This window comes from Sorex araneus, chromosome 6 (assembly GCF_027595985.1).
Source record: "Sorex araneus isolate mSorAra2 chromosome 6, mSorAra2.pri, whole genome shotgun sequence".
NCBI classification, from domain to species: Eukaryota; Metazoa; Chordata; class Mammalia; order Eulipotyphla; family Soricidae; genus Sorex; species Sorex araneus.
The window spans coordinates 86,644,345-86,670,563 of record NC_073307.1 but is presented as its reverse complement, the minus strand read 5'-3'; the positions used below and the strand labels follow the sequence as shown (position 1 = coordinate 86,670,563).

At 56.4% G+C, this 26,219-nt stretch overlaps 1 protein-coding gene and 1 long non-coding RNA gene across 4 annotated transcripts; one reads left to right on the top strand and one right to left on the bottom strand.

Annotated features, from left to right (window-relative positions):
• Positions 1-553: 553 nt before the first annotated feature.
• Positions 554-14,184, bottom strand: LOC101540217 (elongation of very long chain fatty acids protein 1-like). Of its 3 annotated transcripts, XM_055141207.1 has the most exons (8): positions 12,809-14,184; positions 12,278-12,387; positions 11,989-12,176; positions 7,550-7,630; positions 5,554-5,610; positions 2,771-2,885; positions 2,145-2,272; positions 693-1,008 (listed from the first exon to the last, which is right to left on the bottom strand). In XM_055141207.1, exons 1-8 carry the CDS (start codon positions 13,003-13,005, stop codon positions 838-840), a joined length of 1,047 nt encoding a protein of 348 aa, XP_054997182.1. In that variant the 5' UTR covers positions 13,006-14,184; the 3' UTR covers positions 693-837. The 3 variants fall into 3 exon arrangements, with proteins under 3 accessions (XP_054997181.1, XP_054997184.1, XP_054997182.1); XM_055141206.1 differs by lacking the exon at positions 2,145-2,272 and having other exon boundaries at positions 554-1,008; XM_055141209.1 differs by lacking the exon at positions 2,145-2,272 and having other exon boundaries at positions 554-1,008; positions 11,989-12,178; positions 12,323-12,387; positions 12,799-12,943.
• A 132-nt stretch (positions 14,185-14,316) lies between these two features.
• LOC129405532 (uncharacterized) lies at positions 14,317-25,989 on the top strand. Its single transcript, XR_008630631.1, has 3 exons — positions 14,317-18,661; positions 22,458-22,607; positions 24,098-25,989. It is a non-coding gene; the product is annotated as an uncharacterized LOC129405532 (long non-coding RNA).
• The last annotated feature ends 230 nt before the right edge of the window (positions 25,990-26,219 follow it).

The window sequence follows — 26,219 nt, the reverse complement described above, 5'->3', positions numbered from 1 at the left end:
CCCTAGCTTCCTTCTGCTGGTATTGTGTTTGCAGGGATGGAGAGAAAAGACCAGCAAAAAAAAAAAAAGTAGAACTGGAGACAATACAGCAGAAAAGGTACACACACATTCAATCCCTAGGATTCCAAATGGAGCACTATCACCAGGAGTAATTCCCGAGCACAGAGCCAGGAGTAACCCCTGAGCACTGCTGGGTGGGACCCAAAACACAAAACAAAAATTTAAAAAAAGCAGAGAGAAATGCAGATGGAAATTCCCATGAATGTATGCAAATAAGTATTGCGCGTACACAGAGCCCTCTCTGCACCCACCCCACCCCCATGTCTACACTCTGAGAATGACAGCGCTCTCTAACCATGCACGGACTGGCTAGTCCTGAACCGACAAGAGGACCTGCAGGGGCACAGCAGGCTTCAAACAGAGAGAGGCAAGCTCCCTCTGGATACTCTCGGTCACAGCTTTCCCTGCCCTGCTGGAGATCAAGCCAGCCTTGCCGTCCCGCCCTACACTCCACCAGAGCGCCCGAGGGCCACTGTCGAGTCAGCACGAGACCAAAGGGACAAACGTTTGTTTATTGAATGCCAGGAGTGGGGGAGCATGCCGAAGAGGGTCTCACACCCAGTGAGAAAGGTCGGACCCAGGGGACAAGGCAGGCAGGGGGAGAGAGCAGGAGGGTGGTGGTGGGAGGGGGCTCTGCACTGGTCCCCTGCACTCGGGAAGGATGCTGCTCTCCCTCTCCCTCCCCCAGGAGGAAACACCAGCCTCGGGGCATCCTGAGCGTGGTCGGGTGGGCTGTGAGATGCATTCCAGGGGCCCCTGTGCCCGGTGTCCTGGCCCCTAGAGCAGCTTCTTCCGCCGGCCCCGCAGGTACGTCTGGCGGTAGAAGTTGAGGAAAAGGACGATGAGGCTGAGGGCGTAGAGGAGGACGGCGAGGTTGAACCCGTCCGGGAAGGAGCACTCGGCAAAGAGGTTGTAGGAGGAGTGCGCGGCGATTGCCACAAACTGGACCTGGGGAGAGCAAGAGGGAGAGACGGGAGCACCGGAGAGTGAGCAGCTCCTCCCGGCCCCTCCATTTTGGGGGGCTAAGCTGGGGGGTGGGGTCCTCGCAAGCAGTACACTTGAAGTGGGGGCACCAGAGCCAATCGGATGGCGGGACCACCAGAGCCAATCGGATGGCAGGACCACCAGAGCCAATCGAATGGCGGGACCACCAGAGCCAATTGGATGGCAGGATCACCAGAGCCAACCTTTTGGTGTTTAGACGTCTCCAGGGCATCAGCGGATGCTGTTGGGGGCAGGAGCGCCCCTACAGCAGGCTGCACTGGGACTCAAACCCAGGACCCCCTGCCCTATCACCATCCTATCTCCCTTGTCTTGATCACTGTCGGCCAGCAGGGGGCAGGCTTCCCTGCCTTTGGCAAAGTTCAATAAAAAGATCTAGGATCCTGTTCCCCTACCCCACCCACCTTCCCCTCACGGTGACACCCTCCCAGCCACCCTGAGCCTCACAAAAAATGCTCAGAGGGTCCTTCCCCTCCGCCCAAACAACAAGACGGACAGACACTGGGGACTGTCTGTGAGCGCAGACTCGCAGGAGAAGGTGCATCTGGGTAGGAGGGGGACTGGAGCGATAGCACAGCGGGGAGGGCGTTTGGGGCCGACCCGGGTTCGATTCCCGGCATCCCATAGGGTCCCCCGAGCACCACCAGGAGTAATTCTGAGTGCAGAGCCAGGAGGAACCCCTGTGCATCGCCGGGTGTGATGCAAAAAAAAAAGGTGGGGTGTGGGGCTGGAGGGTGTTTGCCTTGCACGCGGCCGACCCGGGTTCGATTCCCAGCATCTCATAGGGTCCCCTGAGCACCGCCAGGAGTAATCCTGAGTGCAGAGCCAGGAATGACCCCTGAGCATCGCCAGTGTGACCCAAAAAGCAAAAAAAAAAAAAAAAGGGGGGTTGTGTCTCTGGGCTGTGGCATCCAGTACTCCCCCCTGGGTCTCAGGTGCTGAGGACCCCAGGGTGGGGTGCAGGACTGGGGGGGAAGGAGAGTGGGCTGCGGGCCAGGAGGGAGCTGGAGCAGGGAGGGGGAGGGCCGCTCAGTTCCCACCGCGAGTGGCCGGCGTGAAGGGCGGGCCCCGGGGCGCCTCACCAGCTGCAGGACGGTGAGATGCCGCTTCCACCACAGGCAGGGCCGCGCGCGGAGCCCCAGGCCGGCCAGGCCGTAGTAGAGGTACATGAAGACGTGGACCAGCGAGTTCAGCATGCCCACGAAGAAGGCTGCGGCCAGGGCGGGGCAGAAAGGGCGGGATGACGGAGTGGGTTAAGGAGTCGCTGGGCTCTGCCTACCCCGGCCCCCCTCCTTGCCCCTGGGCACCCCCCCCCCCCCGCCTTCCCCCCGCCCCCCTGGCTGCCGAGCTCACATCAGCCAAGGCTGAGGAGAAAACTCCCAGGAAGGTGGGTCAGGCCAGAGCAGCCCTGGGCCGGGCAGGCCCTGGTCCGCCTCCCTCTTGGGTCTCTGAGCTGATGGTTCTTGGACCCGTGTGTGTGTGTGTGTGTGTGTGTGTGTGTGTGTGTGTGTGTGTGTGTGTGTGTGTCTCCGGCAGCCTCCTCTACCCCACCAACCCCACCCCTGCCACCTGCACCAGGGAGTGGGGCTGGGAGCTCTGAGGAACAAGGGCATAAGCCAGGAGCTGAGGGGCCTCGGGGGCCAGCCGGGAAGAGGGAATGAGAGGGGAGAGAGGGCTGCCCCCCCCGCCCGGTTGCCCGGTTGCCTACCTTGCCCCCCCGGCACGTACTTGACGCCCGCCCACCAGTTCAGGAGCATGGTCCCGTGGTGGAAGACGTGCAGGAACGTGAGCTGCTCCTGCTTTTTCCGTAGGACAAGAAAGACCTGCAGGGAGAGGAAAACGGGGTCTGTCAGGGGGAGACTCTTCTGGGACCTCAACCGCCTCTTTTTTTTTTTTGCTTTTTGGGTCACACCCAGCTATACACAGGGGTCACTCCTGGCTCATGCACTCAGGAATTACTCCTGGTGGTGCTCGGGGGACCCTATGGGATGCTGGGATTCAAACCCGGGTCGGCCTCGTGCAAGGCAAATGCCCTCCCCGCTATGCTATTGCTCCAGCCCCGTTAACCGCCTCTTTTTTAAAAAAAAAAAAAATTATTTTTTAATGAATCACTGGAGCGATAGCACAGCGGTTGGGCGTTTGCCTTTCACGTGGCCCACCCGAGTTCGATTCCTCCACCCCTCTCGGAGAGCCCGGCAAGCTACCGAGAGTATCGCGCCCGCGCGGCAGAGCCTGGCAAGCTACCCGTGCATATTGGATGTGCCAAAAACAGTCATAATAAGTCTCACAATGAGAGATGTTACTGGTGCCCGCTCGAGCAAATCGATGAGCAACGGGATGACAGTGACAGTGACAGTGACAATGAATCACTGTGAGGTACAGTTACAGACTTACAAACTTTTGTGGTTATGTTTCAGTCATACAGTGATTGAGTGCCCATCCCTCCACCAGTGCCCATTCTCCACCACCAATGGTCCCAGTATCCCTCCCACCACCCCACCCCATCCCCCCACCCTACCTCACCCTGCCTCTGTGGCAGGGCATTCCCTTTTACTCTCTCTCTCCTTTAGGGTGCTGTGGTCTGCAATGCAGGTATTAAGTGGCCATCATGTTCAGTCTATAGTCCACTTTTGGCACGCATCTCCCATCCCGAGCGGGCCCTCCTAGCACCCTTTACCCGGTGTTCCCTTCTCTATCTGAGCTGCCTTTCCCCCCCAGCATGTGAGGCCGGCTTCCAAGCCATGGAGCAAACCTCCCGGTCCTTATCTCTACTATCCTTGGGTGCTAGTCTCCTACTCTGTTATTTTATATTCCACAGATGGGTGCAGTCCTTCTATGTCTGTCCCTCTCCTTTCATTTCACTCAGCATGATGCTCTCCATGTTGATCCACCTATATGCAAATTTCATGACTTCATCTTTTCTAACAGCTGCATAGTATTCCATTGTGTAGATGTACCAAAGTTCCTTTAACCAGTCATCTGTTCTCGGGAACTTGGTCAACCGCCTCTTCGAGGTGGCCAGGGCTGCTGTGTATGAATCCCCGAAGCTCAGACACTTCAGGGAAATAATATGAGTCCGATTCTGCACCATAGCTCCAGTGTACCTGGGGCTTTGTGGGCTCCCAAACCATTTCCACACACCTGTAAGGGCTGGGAAGATGGTTCCCAGGGTAGATCGTGTGCCTAAGATGCAGTAGACCCTGAGATCCACCCCAGACACCCTATATACGCCCCGTCCTCTGGCCCCTCCTGCTGGGTGCGGCCCCCATACATTTTAAAAAGGCAAGGGAGCCAAAAAGCAAGGGCACAAATACAATAAAAACCACATTGCCAGCACGCAGTTTTCACCTTCCCCATTTTACAGATGGGAAAACTGAGGTGCCGAGAGGTAGAACAAGAGGCACAAAGTCACACCTGTCAGAGGCAGCCGTGTAAAGCTGTGAACACAGTCTGGTTTCTGAGGCTGAGTCCGTGCTCATGTCCTTGCCCACCCGTGGAGCTAAGTCCTCCAGCCAAGGCCCCAGACAGTCAAAAGTGAACTTCCCAGGGGTGCCCAGCTGCCATGTACTTTGAGCGTCAATGCCCCTCAGTCGGTCCGGGGAGCGTTCTGGATTCCCAAGCAGTATGTCTTCTCATGACCCTTCCCTGAGGCCCTTGCTACCTGACCTGGGGGTCAAAGCCCCTTTCAGTGCAGGCACATGTCTAAGGGGAGGGGGGGCGGGCAGGTGCCACATTGACTCCATAAACTAAAAAAAAATTTTTTTGAAAGCAGAAAAGCCGGGGGCCGGAGCAATAGCACAGCGGGGAGGGCGTTTGCCTTGCACGCGGCCAACCCGGGTTCGATCCCCGGCATCCCATATGGTCCCCCAAGCACCGCCAGGAGTAATTCCTGAGTGCAAAGCCAGGAGTAACCCCTGAGTATCGCTGGGTGTGACCCAAAAAGCAAAAAAAAAAAAAAAATTAAAAAAAAATTAAAGCAGAGAAGCAAAGACACACGCACACTAAAACCCACGTTGGGGGCTGGAGCGATAGCACAGCAGGGAAGGTGTTTGCCTTGCACTTGCGGCTGACCGGGTTCAATTCCCAGCATCCTATAGGGTCCCCCGGGCACCTCCAGGAATAATTCCTGAGTTCAGAGCCAGGAGGAACCCCTGAGCATCGCTGGGTGTGACCCAACAAGAGAAAAAAAAATGCACGTTGCTCGCACACAGTTTTTCATCTTCCCATTTTACAGGTGGGAAAACCGAGGTTCAGGGAGGTGAAAGAAGGAGTCGGCACCCGGAGGGCTGTGAGCACAGTCTGGTTCCCGAGGGTGGTCCTCCCTTCCCCACCAGGGGCCCAACGCTGGTGCTGACGTCTGCTTCAGGCACAAGCGCTGTGCACAGCCAAGAGGACCACGGCGGGGGTCCCCCACACACCCCGGTCCCGGCGGGTGGCGAGAGCCCGGGGCCCAAGGGTTGCAAGAAACCCGGGGAGACGACGCCTCCTCACCGTGTCCAGCAACTCCACGGCCTTGGAGAAGAAACACCACCAGCACACGCGCGCCATCTGCTGGACAGAAAAGGAAATGCGTCAGGCATGGTTAGCGGGGGCGGGGGAGGGGGGGGGAGAGGGAGGAACCCCAGCTTCAATTTTCCTCTGTACCACTGTTCCCACGGGGCCCACCTGCCTGCCAGAAGATGTCTGCTAGCAGGGAGTGCAGGGTGAGCTGGGCGCGGCCCCTGGGAGTGACCAGAGAAGCCGCATGTCCGCAGCCTGGGCTGATGCCATGGGAGGGGTCAACGGGGTCTTGACTAGGAGGGTCTTGTTGGCTGCCCAGCAGATTCTGAGCTGGTGCACCCAGAGTGTCCGTGGATTCTGCTGCCTGGGCAAGCTTCCGGGTCATGCTGACATGACATGCCCGGTGCCTGGCTGTGTGAGGCCCCCCTTGGCCGCAGAAATGCCAGGTCAGGCTCTGAGTGATTGAAGCCTCTTCCGGGAACGAGAAGAGCAGAAAAAACCAGATGCTTTTTGTCCAAGATTGCAGCCCCGGAATGAGGCTAGGTCTCTGGAATGTAACGGTCAGGGAGTGGGCTGGATGTTGCAGGCCAAAACGACAACAACAAGGGGCTGGAGCGATAGATAGCACAGCGGGGAGGGCGTTTGCCTTGCACGCGGCCCACCGGGGTTTGATTCCCGGCATCCCATATAGGTCCCCCGAGCACCGCCGGGAGTAATTCCTGAGTGCATGAGCCAGGAGGAACCCCTGAGCATCGCCAGGTGTGACCCAAAAAGCAAAACAAAACAAAACAAAACCCAAAAAACAAACAAACAAGAAAAACGACAACAACAAAATATGTGTACTCTATAGGTAATAGAAATTTGCTGAGTAATGCTGACTTGCCAAAAGTATAAGAACTTGCTGAACCCAGGGCTCGGGGTCTGTGTTGAAGCCCACTGCACCGGGCAGACACTCGGAGCCCAGCTAGCTGACACAATAAACCTCACGATGTGATTTCATTATCGGCTCTGTTCACTGTCCTTGAGGGGTGGTCGACTCCGGACGCTAACGGATGGTACTTTGAGCATCAAGAATATAGCCCAATGGTGGGGCTGGAGCAATAGCACAGCGGGGAGGGCGTTTGCCTTGCACGCGGCCGACCCGGGTTCAATTCCCAGCATCCCATAGGGTCCCCCGAGCACCGCCAGGAGTGCAAAGCCAGGAGGTAGCCCTTGTGCATTGCCGTGTGTGACCCAAAAAGCAAAAATTAAAAAAATAAAAATAATAATAATAATTAAAAAAAGAATATACCCCAATGGCTCTCTGGTGGCCTGGCTTGCTCAGCTCTCTTTGTTTCTTTGTTTGTTTGGGGGGCTTCTGAGTGGTTCCCAGGAGGCCTGGAGACCCCTCCTGGTGATTGTCAGCCTCCCTGACCAGTGGCTCAATGCAAGACTCCAAGCATGTGGCATGGGTAGAGTCATACCGCATCAGGGGTTACTGGAAAACTCTGGTGGTCCTCAGTAGCCCTCGGAGCTGGGCAGGGATGCTGGGGGGAATCACGTGATGCTGCCTCCAAAGAAAGCTCCTCAGACCCTGAGCTAACTGCAGCTCTGCCTCCTGATGTGTCTGTTGGCCAGGACCCTTTCGTTCTGCTTCCAGTCTGAAACGGAGCTGGACAGCGTGTCCAGCCCAGGGCTAAGACCCTGGCACGTCATTGTCTAGTTTGATCTCTTTCCATCAAGTCTCCCACCCCCCCCAAACCCCCCATAAAGTAGGTATTAGCCTGCCCATTGGACAGAGAAGAACACAGAGGCCCACCCGAAGGACAGAAGCGGCCCAGGCTGACCCAGCAGGGCTGAGACTCATGTCGGACCCTGGAGCCTACGCCTGACCAACTGCCCCCAGCAGAACGCGCGGTAATGTGCCCTGCTGTACGCTCGGATTGTTCCGGAAGGGTGTGTGGTCCACCCTCTCCGAGCAGGCTGGGCACCCCCGCCCCCGCCATACCCTCATGCCGAGCTCACTCGGGCTGTAGTCCACCGGCTGGCAGAAGTAGCTGTAGTCGGCCAGGAGGGAGGTGGTCAGGAACTGGGAGGGAGGGACGAGGAAGAGCCAATCAGCGCCCTGCTCCGACGGCAGGGACACCCCCTTCTCCGGCCCCATTCTGGGCGCCGTCACCCTCCCCGACACCCTGACGCCTGGTCCTAGGTAAGCCCGTGGGGTCTCGGAGGCGGCCAGATCCAAGCGGGGGCTCTGCGTTCCTGCTCAAGTCCAGTGTTGTGGTCACTGCTGGCCACACACCCCCAACGCTATGTGTCTGCAGTTTGTGAGACTCCAGGTTGGGGGTTGAAGCCATCACGGTTAGCATCACCCCCGCCCCCAAGCCCCCGGGAGCTCCAGGGGGCCAGAGTCCAAGATATAGATAAAGTCAAGCAAAAAGAACCACCTCATCCCCCCACCCCCCAAATTGGGCAGAGGAATCCAACGGACACTGTCCCAGACCTGCACGCAGATGGTCGTTAGGCACGTGGAAAAGTGCTCATCTGATTATTAGGCAAAGGCGAACCCAAACGATGGGAGATCACCCTACGACTGTGAGAAATGGCACCTATCAAAAAGATGGCAGAGGGGCTGGAGCGATAGCACAGCGGGGAGGGCGTTTGCCTTGCACGCGGCTGACCCTGGGTTCGATTCCCAGCATCCCATAGGATCCCCTGAGCATCACCAGGGGTAATTCCTGAGTGCAGAGCCAGGAGGAACCCCTGTGCATCGCCAGGTGTGACCCAAAAAGCAAAAAAAATAAAGAGGGCAGACATTCACTGCTGTGGGCGTGTGGGAAAAGGACCTGCTGTCACTGCTGGCCGGGAAGTTGTCCGGTTTGTCCTCTAAGGAAAACAGTATGGTGATGTCTTAAAAAAAAAAAAATCAAGACGATGGCCTATGCCCTAGAGGTAGACATAGAGGGGTGGGGGATGTTTGGGGGATGGGAGGGAAACTGGGGACACTGGGGATGGGAAATTACGCCGGTGGAGGGATGGGTGTTGGAACCTCGTGTGAATGAAACCCAATCATGAACAGCTTTGTAATGCTCTGTCTCACAGTGACTGGATAAAGATTAAAAACTAATATTAAAAGTAAATCAATTAAAATTAACATTTTTAAAAATAGAATCAAATCTTTCTGAGATCATCTGGCTAGCTGCACTTTCTTTTTTTTTTTTTTGCTTTTTGGGTCACACCTGGCAATGCACAGGGGTTCCTCCTGGCTCTGCACTCAGGAATTACCCCTGGAGGTGCTCAGGGGACCATATAGGATGCTGGGAATCGAACCCGGGTCGGCCGCGTGCAAGGCAAACGCCCTCCCCACTGTGCTATGGCTCCAGCCCCTGGCTAGCTGCACTTTCGTACCAAAAATATATTTTTTTTAAATCTAGTTAGGAGCATTTAGTAGCAAGAACACAAAAGAAAAGAATCTGTTTTGTAGAAATACTTTGAACCTGTATGTTGCCTTACAAATTATGTTAAGATATTAATTTTGTTATGTTCTTATAGTTTGACATGGATATGCAGAAAGTGAGAAATTCCCTAATTTTTCCCCTAAGAACCATTTCATATAAATTTGAGACTATGCTTAATCTTACGTGAAGGGTTAATTGCTCATTTTATACTCTGCTGTGACAAGATGGAAAAAATTAAATATATTTAGATTATTTAAAAATATTTAAATTAATTAAATATATTATATATAATTATAGATTAAGGACATATTTGATTTACATAAATTAAATATATTCTATAAATTAACATGTCTAAATTATTATATCAACATATTAATATAAATATTTGTATTAATATGCACAAATATATGTGTGTATAAACATACTTATTAATATAAAATATAATGTCTGAATTAATATGTAAATTATATATTAAGTATATAATTATAAATTATAAAAATATAAAGGTACCGAGAGCATCCTGTCTGCATGGCAGGGCCTGGCAAGCTCTCCGTGGTGTATTCATATGCCAAATACAGTAACAATGCTGGGTCTCATTCCCCTGACCCTGAAAGAGCCTCCAATGTGGCACCGCTGGGAAGGACGAGTAAAGAGAGGCTGCTAAAATCTCGGGGCTAGGACGAACAGAGACGTTACTGGCGCCCGCTGAGCAAATCGATGAACAACGGCATGACAGTGATACAGTGATTTATTAATATACACAAATATATATGTGTATAAATATATTTAATATAAAACATATTATATAAATCAATATGTAAATTATAGATGAAGTATATAGTTATAAATTATACTAAATATATTTAATATTTTTGGAATTTTTAAAAAAATCAAGACTAGAACTACCGGATGACCAGGGCGTCCATTCCCCTGCATCTCAGCCAGCATGCTGCTGGGCATGGACCGGCTGTCCCCTGCAGGATGTGGCCCCAAACAAAGGGAACGTCCTTGGCCTGGGGGGTCAGCCTTCCCGAGAGGCTGTGGGCAAGCTTCCCCCTGATCCGCCCTTGACAGTGCCCACCATCAAAAGCGCCTGGCGTGTTTCTCTAGAAAGTTCCTTCCAGCCCCCACCAGAGCCCGGGCACTGCTGGGACACGTTTGCCTGTCCCTGGAGCAGGGTCACTGCTGACCGGGGGGCCCTGTGTCCACGTCGGCCCTCTGGGGGAGTTACGGGTTCAGGGGGGAATGGCCTTGCCTGGCGCTGCTGCCCGAGCCCCGCTGAGACCCCCCCAATAAAGCGACCATGTGCAGAGGGCCGGGACCCCAGGTTGAGGCTGGGGAGACGGGGCAGAGGCTAACAGAGCCAGGGAGAGAAAGACAGGGTGTGGGGTGGGGTGTGTGTGTGTGTGTCTGTCTGTCTGTCTGTGCCTGTGTTAAATGAATGACATTCGAGGTCTGTGTATCTATAAATGAATAGCATGGCATTCAAGAGGGGTGTGTGTGTGTGTGTGTGTGTGTGTGTGTGTGTGTGTGTGTGTGTGTGTGTGTGCGTGTGATGCTTCTGTTTTCAGCATAGAAGAATCGATCATAGTTCTGAAGCAGGCAGGTAAAGCTAAGGCAACGGAATTCCCGGGAAGTAATCAAACCAATAGCCCCCAGGCTACAAAGAGACCACCCGGTGAGCTCAGGCGCCCGATGAAACTTCACCTGGTGGCCAACAGACCCAGAGAAGACTGGACCCTCCCTCCGGACCCCCCTCCCAAGAAACTCAGCAGGAACAATGGCCAAGGAAGAGAATCTCAGAGGACCACAGACGGCTCTCAACTCTAGCCCTTGACAACCACCTTAGCAACAGACTCTTCCCTAGCTAGAAACCCTACAAGGGGCAGCTTGGGAAAACCCTATAGAAGCCAATTTGAGCAGAGGAAGTACACGCACAAGCTGCCTGAACCCGTGTGCTCCTTGTGCCCACATGGCCGAGCACATGTGTCGCCCAAGCACAGGTGTCCCTCGAATCTCCCCTCTTGAGAGGGGTACTGGGGCTCTCTGCATCCCTGAAGAAGGCCGCCTTCTCTCTCGAGCACGTCTCTCTCCCCTTCTCTCCCTCCTCCCCCTTCCTCAAAGCCTCCAAATAAAATCTGTTTTTCACGTCACAGCTCCTGAAATCCTTTCCTGTGAGGTAGGATGGGGCTGGAGCGATAGCACAGTGGGTAGGGCATTTGCCTTGCACGTGGCCGACCCAGGTTCGATTCCTCCATCTGTCTCGGAGAGCCCAGCAAGCTCCCGAGAGGATCCCGCCCGCACGGCAGAGCCTGGCAAGCTCCCCGTGGCGTATCGGATATGCCAAAAACAGGAACAACAAGTCTCACCATGGAGGCGTGACTGGGGCCCACTCGAGCAAATCGATGAACAACGGGACTACAGTGCGACAGGGCTACAGAGGTAGGACGAGGGCCTGAAGGGTCTTTTCCTACAAAGAGCGATTCCCAGCTACAGCCTGAGTCCACGGCTCCCTGAGGAAGCAGGTGGCGGGGGACCCATCCCCCCGCCGCCGCCCAGAAGGTCAGGCAGGTGTCAGGTGTGGCTTGTCGGCCACCTCGGGAGGCTGGTGGAACGTGAGACCCGGGCACGCCTCACAGCCGCTCATCCCAGACCCTTTTTTTTTCTTTTTGGGTCACACCTGGTGATGCACAGGGGTTACTCCTGGCTCTGCACTCAGGAACCACTCCTGGCGGTGCTCAGGGGACCCTATGGGATGCTGGGATTCGAACCCGGGTTGGCCGAGTGCAAGGCAAACGCCCTCCCCGCTGTGCTATCGCTCCAGCCCCTCATCCCAGACTCTTCCGGCTCCAGCCTCTTCCCAGCTGGCCAGGGGCTGACCGAGGCCGACTGGGAGAAAGTGACCGTCTCTCCACCTCACTGACGCCCCTCAGAGAGCCCTGCCCCTGAAGGAAAGAGACCCTCTGCCCTGCGGGGGTCCCCGCCTTACCTGGTAGAAAATGTACCCCGAGAGAAGCACCAGCCCCAGGTTATAGGCGGCCAGGGGTCCGGTCAGCTGCAGCGGTGGCCGCCGGCTCATGACACGGGGACCCAGCAGCACCAGGAGGAGGTAGAGGGCCAGGAGCAGGGCGACCGGGAGCGGGGAGTACACCAGCAGCCAGGGGGCCGTCCGTGGGTCTGGACAAGGGGAGATGAGGTGAGGCAGCCCGTGATGCCCTCGCCCCCTAACCCCCAGGGCCCCCCCCCCCGCCAACAGACCCACCAGACCCCACACTTGCCCCGAGCCTGGGGCCCCTGGCTGGGCCGGGCTCTGCCTCCTATCTCCGCTCTCCAGGAGCCAGATGTAATGGTTCCAGAGCGTTTCCAGGACACCGGGCATGGCGGGCGTCTGAGAGAGAAGCGAGTTAGTATCTCATCTAAACGCACCCCTGCCCCCCTCCCCCAATTACTCTCTTCCAGGACCATCCACGGGCTTTACTCCTCGTCCCCGACAACCCACTGTCCCTGGGCTGGGTTTGGACCGTCGCCCCTTGAGGGTCTTTGCTGGCTGGAACTTAGGGCTCCATTCCTCACCCCAGGGTCGCTCCCCGTGTGCTGACCCCTCTCTGCAGGGCTGCGTGAGGTGAGTCTCTCTTGCAGGACTCCGCGTGGCGAGCGTTAGGGCCCAGGCTCTCTCGTGGCACTCCTGCTCCCCGTGTCTTTGCACCCCCTGCTCTCTACAACTCCCCCCTGCCTGGCTTCATGCCTCCCCACCTCCCTCCCCCCCCCCGCCCCGGCACCTGCCCTCATCCCTCCACACCTTCACTCACTGGTTCCTCTGGGCTCCAAGGCTGAGGCTGTCGCTGGGCTCGTCCTGGCTGGCTGCTGGTGGCACCGATCTACAGATCCTTCCTCTCAGCAGGAGATGCAGAATGGGACCCCCCAGATAGATGGCGGGGGGCTGCACTCGGATGCTCTCTAGCCCCCGAGAGTTGCTGGGTGGGTGAGCCCCAGACCCTTGGCACATGCACTCACTCTCTCACCCACTCACTCAGTCACACGCACACCGAGGCCAGGAGCCCAGGCCTCCGTCCACACACTGGCTGGGCACCAGCAATTCTCACAGAGCCACCAGGACAAAGAGAACCAGAGGCAGCCCGGGGAGAGGGGGGAGGGGGGAAGAGGGCGGGGCAAGACTGGGGCGGGGCTATCTGGGGGGTGTCAGTAATTCTGCTAAGGGGTGGGGGGGAGAGCAGCACCCCTGGGGAGTCAGGCTGCCCCCTCCCTCCTGCAAGCTTCCCAGGGGACCCTGAACCACCAGCACGCCCCCTTGGAGTCTGCAGTTCCCACCCCCCACCCCGGGTTAAGGATTAAATGTCTACTTTTCAGGAGCTGCTAAACTGTCACATTCCTCCCAGCCCTCTGCTTGCCAATAGGCTACTGGTGAGAGTGTGTGTGTGTGTGTGTGTGTGTATGTGGGGGGGGGCTGGAACCCCCAGCAGGGGGAAATGCCCCAGTCCACCCCTTTCCCTCTCTCCCTGGGCCAGGTGTAAAGCAATTCAAAGCCCCAGCTTCTGTGGCCCGTTTGCCCCTTTGCTGAAATAAAACGCCACCCCCCCCCCCCACTCATTTCCCGGAAACCTACACCCGCTACACACCAGACTGAAAGCACCTCCCAAGGGCGCCTGAGGGGGCTGGAGCAATAGCACAGCGGGGAGGGCGTTTGCCTTGCACCCGGCCAACCCAGGTTCGATTCCCAGCATCCCACAGGGTCCCCTGAGCACCACCAGGAGTAATTCCTGAGTGCAGAGCCAGGAGGAACCCCTGAGCATCACCAGGTGTGACCCAAAAAGAAAAAGAAAAAGAAACCAAGAAAGGGCTCCTGAGCCTATCGCGGTTCTGCTGGGTCCTTCAGGCCCGGTGGCTGGTGACCGCTACCCTAGAAGCCTCTTTCAGGGACTCCCTTTTCTCTGGAGTAGCCGCCCTGGAAGCACCTAGCTTAGAATCCACGAAGCCGGGTGACGGGGTGCAGCGCTGGACAACCCCAACATCTGCAGGACACTCCTAGATGCAGGTCTCGGCTGCCTCCGTTTACCGTTCTGACAGCACAGCACCATGGTCTGGTGAAGGCTGGGGAAAATCACACCCGCGTGAGCCCCGAGTTAGCTGTGCGGAGCAAGCGAGCTCAGAGGATGAAGAAACCGGAAGCGGGGGGGGGGGGCTGGAGCGGGAGGGCGTTTGCCTTGCACGCGGCCGACCCAGGTTCGATTCCCAGCATCCCACAGGGTCTCTGAGCATCGCCAGGAGGAATTTCTGAGTGCATGATACAGGAGGAACCCCTGTGCATCACCGGGTGTGGCCCAAAAAGCCAAAAAAAAAAAAAAAAAAAAAAACCACTGGAAGAGCAGGAGGAGGGACCGTCTAGCAGCGGGAGGACTCCTGAGGCCGCTCTCTGAGCTGAGGCAGTCTAGCAGCGGGTTTCACACCCAAGGACCTCACTTCCGGAGAGAATATTCCAGCAGAAGAGAGGGAGGGCTGGGGCAGTGTGTGTGTGTGTGTGTGTGTGTGTGTGTGTGTGTGTGTGTGTGTGTGTGTGTATTGGGGGGGGGTGCTGGAGGGGCACAAGCCCGTGCATGTGTGTAGAGAACATGAAGTCCTCCAAGAACCCCCCCTCACACGGTGTCCTGTGATCGGCTCCTCCGAGCCCCACACACTCACATCCGTCACGTGTCTTTCTCTGTTATCCCTCTTTGCCTTGAACAGGCAAGTCCGCAAGGATCCTGCAGCTGCAGAAACACAGGAATACTGCTGGACAGCGGCTGTGGGCGGGGGAGGGGACAGGTGCTCCGGAGACCATATGGGGGTCAAACCTGGGCCCACCCCGTGCAAGGCAAATGCTCTACCTGTCGCACTATCGCTCAGGTAAAACAGGCCCCTCACTTGTTTTTTTTTTTTCCTTTTGGGTCACACCTGGCGATGCACAGGGGTTCCTCCTGGCTCTGCACTCAGGAATTACTCCTGGCGGTGCTCCGGGGACCCTATGGGATGCTGGGAATCAAACCCGGGTCGGCTGCGTGCAAGGCAAATGCCCTCCCGGCTGTGTTATTGCTCCAGCCCCCCTCCCCCATCTGTTTTTAAGTAACCCCAGCACCAAAGGCTTTGCTCAAGGTTTGGTTGAGCTGTATGCAAAGGCCAATATGATATAAGCTTCTTCCCCGAAGGGCAGCGATTTCACAGGACTTGGCAATTAAAACATTTTAAACCTCTATGATAGGAAAATACTACTCAAAAGGAATATGGTGAGTGAGAGAAGAACCTCAGCCCCCCGCCCCCGAGTCCCCACACGCTACAGCCCCGTACCCATGAAATGTCCGAATATGCATCTTCAGAGAGAGAGAGATATGAAGAGAGAGATGAAGAGAGAGAGAGAGAGAGAGAGAGAGAGAGAGAGAGAGAGAGAGAGAGAGAGAGAGAGAGAGAGAGCAGGCCAGCCAGGGTCTCCATGGAGCAGGAAGAAGGAGGGATCCATCGGGCACCAGGGGGGGCATCACGCCTTCCTCTGAGCCATCCTTAGTGATGGCGGTGGTGGAACAGTAATGCTCTCCTATTGGATAAGGGCGCTGACCACAAAACTCTAAGAAGGTCGTCAAAAGGACTCCTTGGCACATTAAGCGGGTGAATCGTAGAACAGGTGAATTCAAAAGTGTGAACGCAGGGCTGGAGGAATAGCACAGCGGGGAGGGAGTTTGCCTTGCACGCGGCCAACCCAGGTTCGAATCCCAGCATCCCATAGGGTCCCCTGAGCACCTCCAGGGGTAATTCCTGAGTGCAGAGCCAGGAGTAACCCCTGTGCATCGCCGGGTGTGACCCAAAAAGCAAAAAAAAAAAAAAAAAAGTGTGAACGCCTCCTGTCAACTCCAGGCTGGAGGGAAGGGAAGGGGGCTGTGCTGGGCAGGGGAGCAGGGTCCCAGGTGCCTGCCTGTGACCCTGTTCTGGGAACTGAAGTGCAGCTCACAGAGGCGTCTGTGTCCTGCTGCCTTCAAAGGGGCCTCGGGGCATCCTGGTCAGAAGTGGAACTTGACGCCAGTTAGCTGGACAAAGAAAGCCTCTTTCTTCCCAGCAGGCCTTGGCTTCCTGGGGGTATAATCTAATCAGCATAATACTGGAAAGGCCCTTTCTCCCCCCACTGGCCTGTCCTAATTGGCAAAAGGAAGTTCTGGGGCATTCTGGAATGTTCTGAGGCAGAGGCAGTCCCCAGATACATGTCACACATGTCCAAGACAACATTTGGGTCCAGACCCCGCCCTTCCCACGCACCACCCGCAATCTCCGAAGTATCAGCCTGGCTGTTGGGTCACTTCTGCAGAATTAAGACCGTCCCCAGCCCCCTGCATGGGCCCCACATCCGGCTCCTGGCTGTTTGGCATTACATAAGCATCACCTCGGTACTTGGGGGAGTACTCTTTCTTTTTTATATACTTTATATTTTTTCCCACTTTATATACTGTGGTTTGCAAAGCTGTTCATGATGGTTCGTTACAGGTATTCAATACTCCAACCCCAAACCCCCCACCACTGTCACCTTCTCTCCGCCACTATCTCCATTTTCCCAGCCACCCCTCAAGTTTGCTGCCATACCAGGTCCTCATTTATTTATGTATTTATGTATTTCTTTATTTATTTATTTTGCCTTTTGGGTCACACCCGGCAATGCACAGGGGTTACTCCTGGCTCATACACTCAGGAATTACTCCTGGTGGTGCTCGGGGGACCCTATGGGATGCTGGGAATCGAACCCGGGTCGTGTTCGCGTGCAAGGCAAATGCCCTACCTGCTGTGCTATACTCCAGCCCTCAATAATTTATTTTATATTGTTTATTACCACTAATTGGCTAACAGAATCACTGTATCACTCTTATCCCGTTGCTCATTGATTTGCTTGAGTGGGTACCAGTAATGTCTCCATTGTAAGACTTGTTGTTCCTGTTTTTGGCATATCGAATACGCCATGGGGAGCTTGCCAGGCTCTGCCATGCGGGCGAGATACTCTCGGTAGCTTGCCGGGCTCTCCAAGAGGGGCAGAGGAATCGAACCTGGGTCAGCCTCGTGCAAGGCAAACGCCCTACTCACTGTGCTATCGCTCCAGCCCTCAATAATTTATTTTATTTTTAGTTTACTGCTGATTACCACTAATTGGCTAACGAATGATTTAAAAAATTCTGTCGAAGGAAACTTGTGGAAATTGTTGCATCTCACCATGGGGCCATTAAGTCCTTGTCTGAAGGTTGACTAGGCTGTTGTGGCAAGTTCAACCTTGTGGGTCCGTGTGTTGGTGAGTGGCGTTTGGTTGGCTTCTGTGTGGTATTGCAGCCGGTCTGGTTGCTGCTACAGGGATGTTAGTATTGTAGAATTTGGAGACGCTACTGCACACTCCAGAAAATCCAGAATATGTATCTGGGCTGGAGGCATGGCAGTGGCTTTCGGGCGTGCCTGCCGGGGCTTTGTTAGGGCCGGAGGAGCACTCTCTGGGAGTACCCTCATTTTCTTATTTTCCTTCTCAGAGGGTGCCAGAGGATAGAGTAACGACAACTGGAAGTCTCTGTAGGAGCTGCTGCGCTGAGCTCAAAGGAAGAGAGGAATGAGGCCTGTGTGGGCCACGAGCGTGAGGGGGAGGGCACGGAACTCTAGGTCAGGTTCGGTTAATTTAACGGGCGTGAGGTTCATTTGCAACACATCCACCCTCTTCCTCTCCCGCTCCATTCTGGGTCCCCCTCAGGTTCTGTTCCTCCACCTGGCAAACAGGAGCACCCTGGCCTGGGATTCCTGGGGGACCTCATGCCTTTAGTCCGTTCCTAACTTGACTAACAGGCTGGCTGGTTCTGGTTCTTCTTCCAAATCTATTTGGTTTTCTTTTCTTTTTTTTTTTTTTTTGTTTTTTGGATCGCACAATGCTCAGAGGTTACTCCTGACTCTGCACTCAGGAATTACTCCTGGCAGTGCTCAGGGGACCCTATGGGATGTCGAGGATAAAATGCAGGAAGGTCACGTGCAAGGCCAAAGCCCCCCCACGCCCCCAGCTGTCTTATCGCTCCAGCCCCCCCAAATCTGGAGCCTGGGGAGCTACAGAGTATAGCCTCCATGCCTTAGCCTAGCTTGGGTTTTGAGCTGCGCACTGATGCTTCGTGTCTATCAGTGTCCAGGTGACACCCCGTCCACACTCCCCATCCCACCGCCCCCCCACCCCCCCACCACCACCCCTGCCGTCCCTGCATCTCGTAACACCAAGCCCTCCGGCTCCTGCAAGTTTAGATCCCGCTGCCGGGCAATTCCGCTCTGGCCACTAGAGGGCAGGCGTGTCCCGTGGCTGCAGCCAACTCCCCGCCAGCTCGGCGCCGGGGCTCAAAGGCACCTTGGCGTCCGCCGGCTCCTCGGAATACCAAGTGCCTCCAGCCGCCAGCCCCGAGGTCTCTGCAGGGGTGCCGGCTGCAGAGAAGCGTGAAGTGCTTGTCCCGAGACCTCCCTTGGGGTGTGGGGGAGCGGGGGCGGCGTGACACTGCGGCCCCTTCCTGCCCAGCCCCTTCTCTCAGCTCCCCACCCGCAGGGGAGTCCGGACCCTAGTACCCAGGGGTGGGCAGGACGCCGCTTGGCATCTGCTTCCTGCACCCCGCCGCTCCCCAAAGCAGGTAAGTAAGACCGTGCAAGCCAGAAAACGCACATGGAGCGAGCCTGGTTTCAGGGTTCCAAGTTTGCAGACGGTGGGGGGGAGCTGGGGGTCAGAGGGGGGATGGATGACATTAACTGGGGTCCACAGGCAGCTGGGGACAGAGCCGGGACTCGAGAACCGGACACGGAGGGTTGGGAACACGGAGGGTGGAGGGGATTCCAAACCCATGGGGGTCGGGGAGCAGGGGCCAAGCCAGGCGATTTGGAGAAGGATGTGGCAGGGCAGGGGGGGTGGGGGGCGGGCGGGGACAGCTTCACCCACCAGCTGACGCTGCTCTCTAATCACACACCGAGTTTAGCCCCAGAGGCTCGAGATCGGGGGAGAGGTTGGCTGGGGCAAAAGGGCGACCAGGACCAGCTGATGAGACAGCAACATTCCCGGAATCGGGGATCTCCCAGTCCCCCTCGAGGGAGACAGGAGGGACAGACGGACAGACGCCCCCAGGCTGCCGCCCCTGCAGATAACAGCCCAGACCCAGCACGCCGGTTCCACTGGCCTTGGTTCCCTTCTCCCCTTTCCCCACCAAAGGCAACTTAAACGCCCCCTTAGTCTCTCCCAGCCTCTACCCCAGCCTCACCCGAGGAGGTTCCTAGAGTCCACTCGGGAGCTCGCCCCCCTGCCCCACCCCGCAATAAACTCCTCCTACTTCCTCCACTTTATTTGCCCCCGCCCCTCTGTCTGCACCGGACAGGGCCCCCCGAATTGTCAGTGACTCCCCGCCCCCCCAGAGCCCGGAGCTGGCCAGCTGCACATCACCCCAGAGTCAGGAAGTGTGGGCAGGAGCTGGAGGACGAACCCCACATGCACCCCCGACCCTGGCTCCGACGGTGGACACGGTGCCTGGGGTCCCATAGCAGCCGCCCCCGTGTCCACGCCGCCGGCCCGGCGAGTCAAAGACGCTGAGTCAGCCCATCACGAAGGAGCTCAAAGCCCCGCAGCGCACACGGGCCGCGGGCTTGAAACTCACTTGAGAAGGGAAACGCTCTTTAGAGGGAGGGCGAAAAGGTGGGCAGTGCTCCATGCGGCAGTGCTCGGGGCTGACTCCTGGCTCTGCCCTCTCAGGGGTCACTCCTGGAGGTGCTCCCGGGAGCACCCCTGGGGCCAGGGAGGAACTGAGTCTGCCTAAGCGAGGCAAGTGCCTCCCCGTGCCCTGGTGCTCGGGCCTGTGTGTTGAGCGAAGCCAGAGAAAGGCCAGCAGGTGCGTTTCCGTTGCTGAAATCAGTCAGGGTGCCCCTTCCCAAACGACCACTTCCAACATTGTCACACTGGTCCCTTCTCTTACTAACCGCCCTTCCTCCCCCCCCCCCAACTCTTAGAGCAAGCTTCCAGCCATTGGCCAGTGCTCCCGGCCCCTGGTTTTCCTGGCCTTGGATGTTAGTCTCATTACTATGTTTTAAAAAGAGTTTTAATAAAAATAATTAAAACAGAGGGTTGAAAGTAGGTCAAGGGAGATACCTGATAACTTTTCAGGATCTGTTTTGCAAATCGTAATCCCCAAAAGAAGGAGAGGAGGGAGGGAGGGAGAGAAAGAGAGAGAGGGAGAGAGAGAGAGAGAGAGAGAGAGAGAGAGAGAGAGAGAGGGAGGGAGGGATAGAGAGAAGGAGAGAGAGAGAGGGAGGGAGGGAGGGAGAGAGAGGAGAGAGAGAGAGGGAGAGAGGGAGAAGGAGAGAGGGAGAGAGAGGGAGAAAGAGAACTAACTGGCTGCCATAGATAGAGGCAGGGGGAGGGGAGGGGGGAAATGTACACTGATGGATGGGTGTTGAAACATTATATGACTGAAAAACAAACAAACAAACAAACAAACAAATAAATAAATAAATAAATAAATAAATTAGGATAAAGAACAGCGAGTAGGGCGTTTGCCTTGCACGCAGCTGACCCGGGTTCGATTCCTCCGCCCCTCTCGGAGAGCCCGGCAAGCTACCGAGAGTATCTCACCCCCACGACAGAGCCTGGCAAGCTCCCCGTGGCGTACTCGATATGCCAAAACCAGTCACAACAAGTCTCACCATGGAGACGTGACTGGTGCCCGCTCGAGCCAATCGATGAGCAACGGGACGACAGTGCTCCAGTGCTACAGGACAAAGAAGGGACCACTATGACAATGACAGTTGGAAATGGTCAGTTCTGGACAGGAAGTGGACGCTGAGGGTAGGTCCAGGACCCGCAGTGGTGGGGAATGTGCATGGGTGGGGGGATGGGTGTGGGAGCGTCGCATGACTGAAACCCCATCATGAGCAACTCTGTCACTGTGTATCACGTGGCGACCCACTTACATTTGAGACATCAGATGTGAACATCCAGTAAAGCAAAGGAAAGGAAATAGGAGGACCTTAGGGGAAACAGTCAGGGTCCGGAGAGAGTTCAAAGGGCTGGAGCACGTGTCGTGCCTGCATGGGGCCCTGTGGCATGAGACGCTTTATTCGGACACTGTCAAGCTCCCTGAGCATTGCTGGGGGGACCCTGGAGTCACCCCCCACCTCCAGGTACTGCCCCGAGCCCTGCTTGTGAGTCCCTGAAAGAAAATCAATCAGCGGTCCTCAGCCGGTGGGGCTCTTTAGCGTAAATACTCAGAGTGGGCACTGGCCCGGCCGGCCCCTCCGCTCCCGCACACCCGTCACCAGAATGGCAGGCCAGAGGGGCCTTGGCCAGCCCTCCCGCCCCTCATCAGCACCCCGCCCTCCGGGGGCAGGTGCCAAGACCAAGGTCAGTGTCCCAGACGTGTGGAGTGGAGACAGAGCCTTCCCAGGGCATGTGCTCGTTCACTCTGTCTCTCTGTCTCTCTGTCTCTCTGTCTCTCTGTCTCTGTCTGTCTCTCAGTCTCTCTGTCTCTGTCTCTCTGTCTCTGTCTCTGTCTCTCTGTCTCTGTCTCTCTCTCTCCAGTGTCGCTCAGGCCTCCGACTCATCCTTGAAATGATCTTGCCTCTGTCTTTCAAAAGACATGAGGCAAGAAAAGTGCTTTTATGGGGGCTGGAGCACTAGCACAGCGGGTAGGGCATTTGCCTTGCACGCGGCCGACCCGGGTTCGATTCCCAGCATCCCATATCGTCCCCTGAGCACCGCCAGGAGTAATTCCTGAGTGCAGAGCCAGGAGGAACCCCTGTGCATCACCGGGTGTGATCCAAAAAGAAAAAAAAACAGAAAAGTGCTTTTACGAAGCAGACCAGGGCCAGGGAGAAGGGGAGAGGGTTTCAGCGCAGACTTCTCATGCAGGAGGCCTGGGTTTGAGCCCAGGCAGTACACAATTCTACATATACACGTATGCTCATGCATCACATATGCACACTCGCATACACATGCACACACACGCACACAGGCACACACACACAAATGCAGACACACTCTTACACACACAGGCACACATGCACACACACACAAATGCACACACACTCTTTTACACACACACACACACACACACACACACACAACACTGCAGGGAGAGGCCTAGAGCCCTCCTGAGCTGAGAGTGGTCCTCTGTATCCCTGTGACCCCAAACAAAGCACTGTAGCACTGTAGCACTGTCATCCCATTGTTCATCGATTTGCTCGAGCGGGAACCAGTAACGTCCCCATCATGAGACTTGTTGTGACTGTGTTTGGCGTATTGAATATGCCATGGGGAGCTTGCCAGGCTCTGCCATGCGGGCGGGGTACTCTCGGTAGCTTGCTGGGCTCTCCGAGAGGGACGGAGGAATCAAACCAGGTCGGCCGTGTGCAAGGCAAACGCCCTACCCACCCACCATGCTATCGCTCCAGCCCAAACAGAAAGCGGAACCCAAACCAGCCAGAGGAATCGCAGGGAGAGGTGCGGGAGAGACGAGTGAACACACCCCTTCCTCGAAGAGCTTGGATCCAGACAGACGGCCCCCGCAGAGCTGCAGGATCCCTGGGAGCTCCAAGGGGAAGGTGAGGTGCAGGTGGGGTGCGGCCCTACCCCTACCCCGAATCCTGGTCCTGCTCCTGACCTTCGCGCCCCGGTTTCCCCTTCACACGCATGCACTTGCGTCTAAGAGTCACCAGGGGGCGCCGTCTCTCCGACCAGAGGGCCAGGGGCTCTGCGCACGTCCCAGCTCGTGTCCCGGAGGTTTGGGAGCTGTGGGGAGCCGAGCCCGGGAGCTGAGGCGCGTGGTCACAGCCGGGGGTGGGGGGGGTGCAGCTGTCCAGGCAGCGCCTGGCCCTGGCTGGTTGGTGTGGATAACCCAGACTGCAGACCAAGGCAACGGGGTCGGGCAGGCCTCTGCGTGGGCGCGTGCTCTGCGAGAGACTAGACCGAGAAGGGGGTCAGGGCCCGCACCCCAGCAGCCATCCTGGGTGCGGACGGGGCGCCCGCTGGGTGCCCCGCGGATATAAAGACAAGCCAACAGAACGGGCTTGGGCAGAGGAGCCAGGAAGGGCTTACGGGGAGACCTGTTTGGCCTTGAATCTGTGCATATGTGTGTGTGCACTTGTGCATATATATGTACATGTGTGCATGTGTATATGCATATGTATATGTGTGTATGTATGTGTGTATGTATGTGTGTATGTATGTGTGTATATACGTGTAGGTGTGTATGTATGTGTATGTATGTGTGTATGTATGTGTAGGTGTGTATGTATGTATGTATGTATTTGTGTATGTATGTGTGTATGTGTATGTATGTGTGTATGTGTGTGCATGTGTATGTGTGTATGCATGTGTGTATGTATGTGTATGTGTGTATGTATATGTGTGTATGTGTATATGTATGTGTATGTGTTTGTGTGTATATGTGTGTGCATTTGTATGTGTATGTGTGTACATGCATGTGTATGTGTGTATATGTGTGTGTATGTATGTGTGTGTGCATGTGTATGTGTGTGCATGTGTGTATGTATGTGTATGTATATGTGTGTATGTGTATATGTATGTGTATGTGTGTATGTGTTTGTGTGTATATGTGTATGCGTTTGTATGTGTGTACATGCATGTGTTTGTATATGTGTATGTGTGTAAGTTTTTATGTATACATGTGTACATGTACACACATGTATCTATGCTGTATTCCATGCTCTTTCTGTGACCGCCCCTTGTTCTTACTGTGGGTTGCCGTCAGCAAACCGTGCAAGTGACTGGCTTAGCTCACCGGCCTCGGGTAAAGGGAAAGTTCAAACCCAGGTCCCGGGGTGGGAGCCACAGAGCCGTGGGTGAGGCACCTGCCTTACTCCCACCTTCAACCCCCAGCAGCCCTACGGTCCCTCGGACACTGCCCAGAGTGACCCCTGCGTGCAGAGCCCGGAGGAGGCCCTGAGCAGGACAGGGGGGGCTCCCAGACAGACAAACACACCCAGGTCTGGGACTTGCCCAGATGGGCCTCAGGCATCTCCTCCTCCCGCCCCTGCCCCCACTTCCCTGACTCGGGTTTTCTCCTCTGTAGGGGAAGCTGAGAGACCAGCGTCACCGCGAGGAACTGAATGACTCACGTGTGACGTGGATCGCAGTGCCTGGTGCAGAGCCAACACCAAGCATTCCCCTAGGCCCTTATAGTACATGCTATTGCGGCGTCATGTGTATAAACATGTGTGCTTGATAAAAACTGCGTCCATGGTTCTCTCTTCTATGCCTCAGTTGTGTAAGTTCATGATCTGTGGCTTGTGCGAGTTCTTATCCCGTGTAGGTTCATGATATCTGTGATTGGATGAGATCGAACCAAGGCCTCTCCTGCCCAATATGCGATCTTGATATACCTATGTATCCTATCGACACATGTGTAACACACATGTGCAATCAACACAGGCTGCGCGTACCCATCTATCAGGTGCATAGGAAGCAGTTACAGCAAGAACACGAGGGTGTGGAGAACTAGCCCAGGAATCAAGGCGTTTGTCTCGCACCTGGGTCTTATCTCCAGGGCTACATATGTTCCCCCGAGCACCCCCGGGAGTGATCCCTGAGCACAGAGCCAGGAGTAGCCCCGGAGCACCGCTGGGCGCGGACCCCAAAGGAAAATAAACAAGAGCAGCGGCCCCGGAGCATGCAGAGAACCCCGCCCAGAACGAACCTCGTGAGCTTTCGACGAGACACCAAGAGGGTCTTTCTCTCAGGACCCTCCGTCACAAACCCTCTCTCACAGGGCCCAGGCTCCCAGGGCGAGCAGCTCCCTGGCGCGCAGGTGGGTGGAAGCAGCTGTATGCCCCCCCACACCCCCCTGCAGTCCCCTCGTGTTTGCAGCCTGCCAGGGCCACCCGGGACGCTGCACCTCTGCCAGGGGGAGGCCAGGTCTGAAGACGGTGTCGCCTGCCCTGCCTCCAAGAGCCACTGGGAGTTGAGGCTGTGTCACACCCTGTCGGGCGCTGTCAGGGCTCTTGTCCGTGTGCTACTCACTCATGGGTGGCGGGACGAGGGGCTACTACGGGACCCCCCGGGAAAGGATGGATGGGGGGGAGAGCAGGACGAAGGGGCCCCCTCGGGCTCCCCTGCACCCAGCGAGTGAGTGGGGCTTTATATTTAGCAGATGACTCACCCTCCAGAGCATTACTCACTGCCTCCCCGCCCGGGTGCTGCAGGCGGGTGCTGGGGGGACCCGGAGGGGTGAGGTGGGACACGGAGCCAGGGACGCCGCTGGAGAGCAGGGGATGCTGAGAGCCCCGAAACAAGGCGGGTCCCCCGAGGAGCAGGGCGGGGAGGCTGCCGGGGACGGGGACAGGAGGGGCTGGGTGGCAGGGCAGCCGGGCCGGGCTCCCGAGAAAGAAAACGGGGTGCGGGGGGAACACCAGGTAGGCAAGCGCACAGGGCAGGGCTGGCTGTGGAGGGACAGATGGGGCGGCGGGGGGGGGGGGGCCCGAGGTGCCACTCAGGAGGTCCAGCGCCCTGGCGGGAGAGAAACGGGCCTGCAGCAAAATGCTGGGTGGCGAGAGAGGGACGGGGGCTTTGGTGTCGGCCCAGGGCCATCCTGGGCACGGGACCCCAGGAGCACGGGAAGGGGAGGCCGGGCTGCCCATGTCCACCAGGGGAAGGACCAGACGTCAGCTTGTGGCCACGGGCCCAGGGATTCAAGGAGACATGAATTAAGGTGCCCAAACTTCACCCGGGAACGTCTCATACCACACCCCACTTCCGGCGGGGCAGAGACAGGTGACGTCTCTGCTCCAGCCTCAGTTTACCGTTGCTAAACAAGGACAGTGGGGCCAGGAAGATAGTGCAGTGTGTAAAGCGTTGGCCTTGCCTGCAGCCGATCCCGGTTCGATCCCCGGCATTCCCAGACACGGCCAGAAGCAATTCCTGAGCACAGAGTTAGAAATAACCCCCTAAGCATCACTGAGTATAGACGCACCCCCCCCACCCCGCCCCTGCCTCCTCTTCCCCCTCAAAACGGAATTTATGAAAGTGATTGCTCTGGGGCCCAAGACAGCGTGGGGTTAAGGCACTTTGCCTGGCCTGGGGCAGGCCCCGGTTCCATCACCACAGACGGACCCTCAAGCACCGTTAGGAGCGACTCCAGAGCACAGAGCTGGGAGTAAGCCCTGAGCACTGTGGGGTGTGCCTCCTCCCCACCTACC

Excerpts from the sequence above, each read along its gene's own strand:
- LOC101540217 (XM_055141206.1), bottom strand. The coding sequence starts at position 13,005 with ATGTGCCAAGGGTCTGGGGCTCACCCACCCAGCAACTCTCGGGGGCTA. Across the intron at positions 12,177-12,277 it reads CCAGGGGCCCCAGGCTCGGG|ACCCACGGACGGCCCCCTGG; the intron begins GCAAGTGTGGGG and ends CCCCTTGTCCAG. Across the intron at positions 1,009-2,770 it reads GTACGTGCCGGGGGGGCAAG|GTCCAGTTTGTGGCAATCGC; the intron begins GTAGGCAACCGG and ends TGCTCTCCCCAG.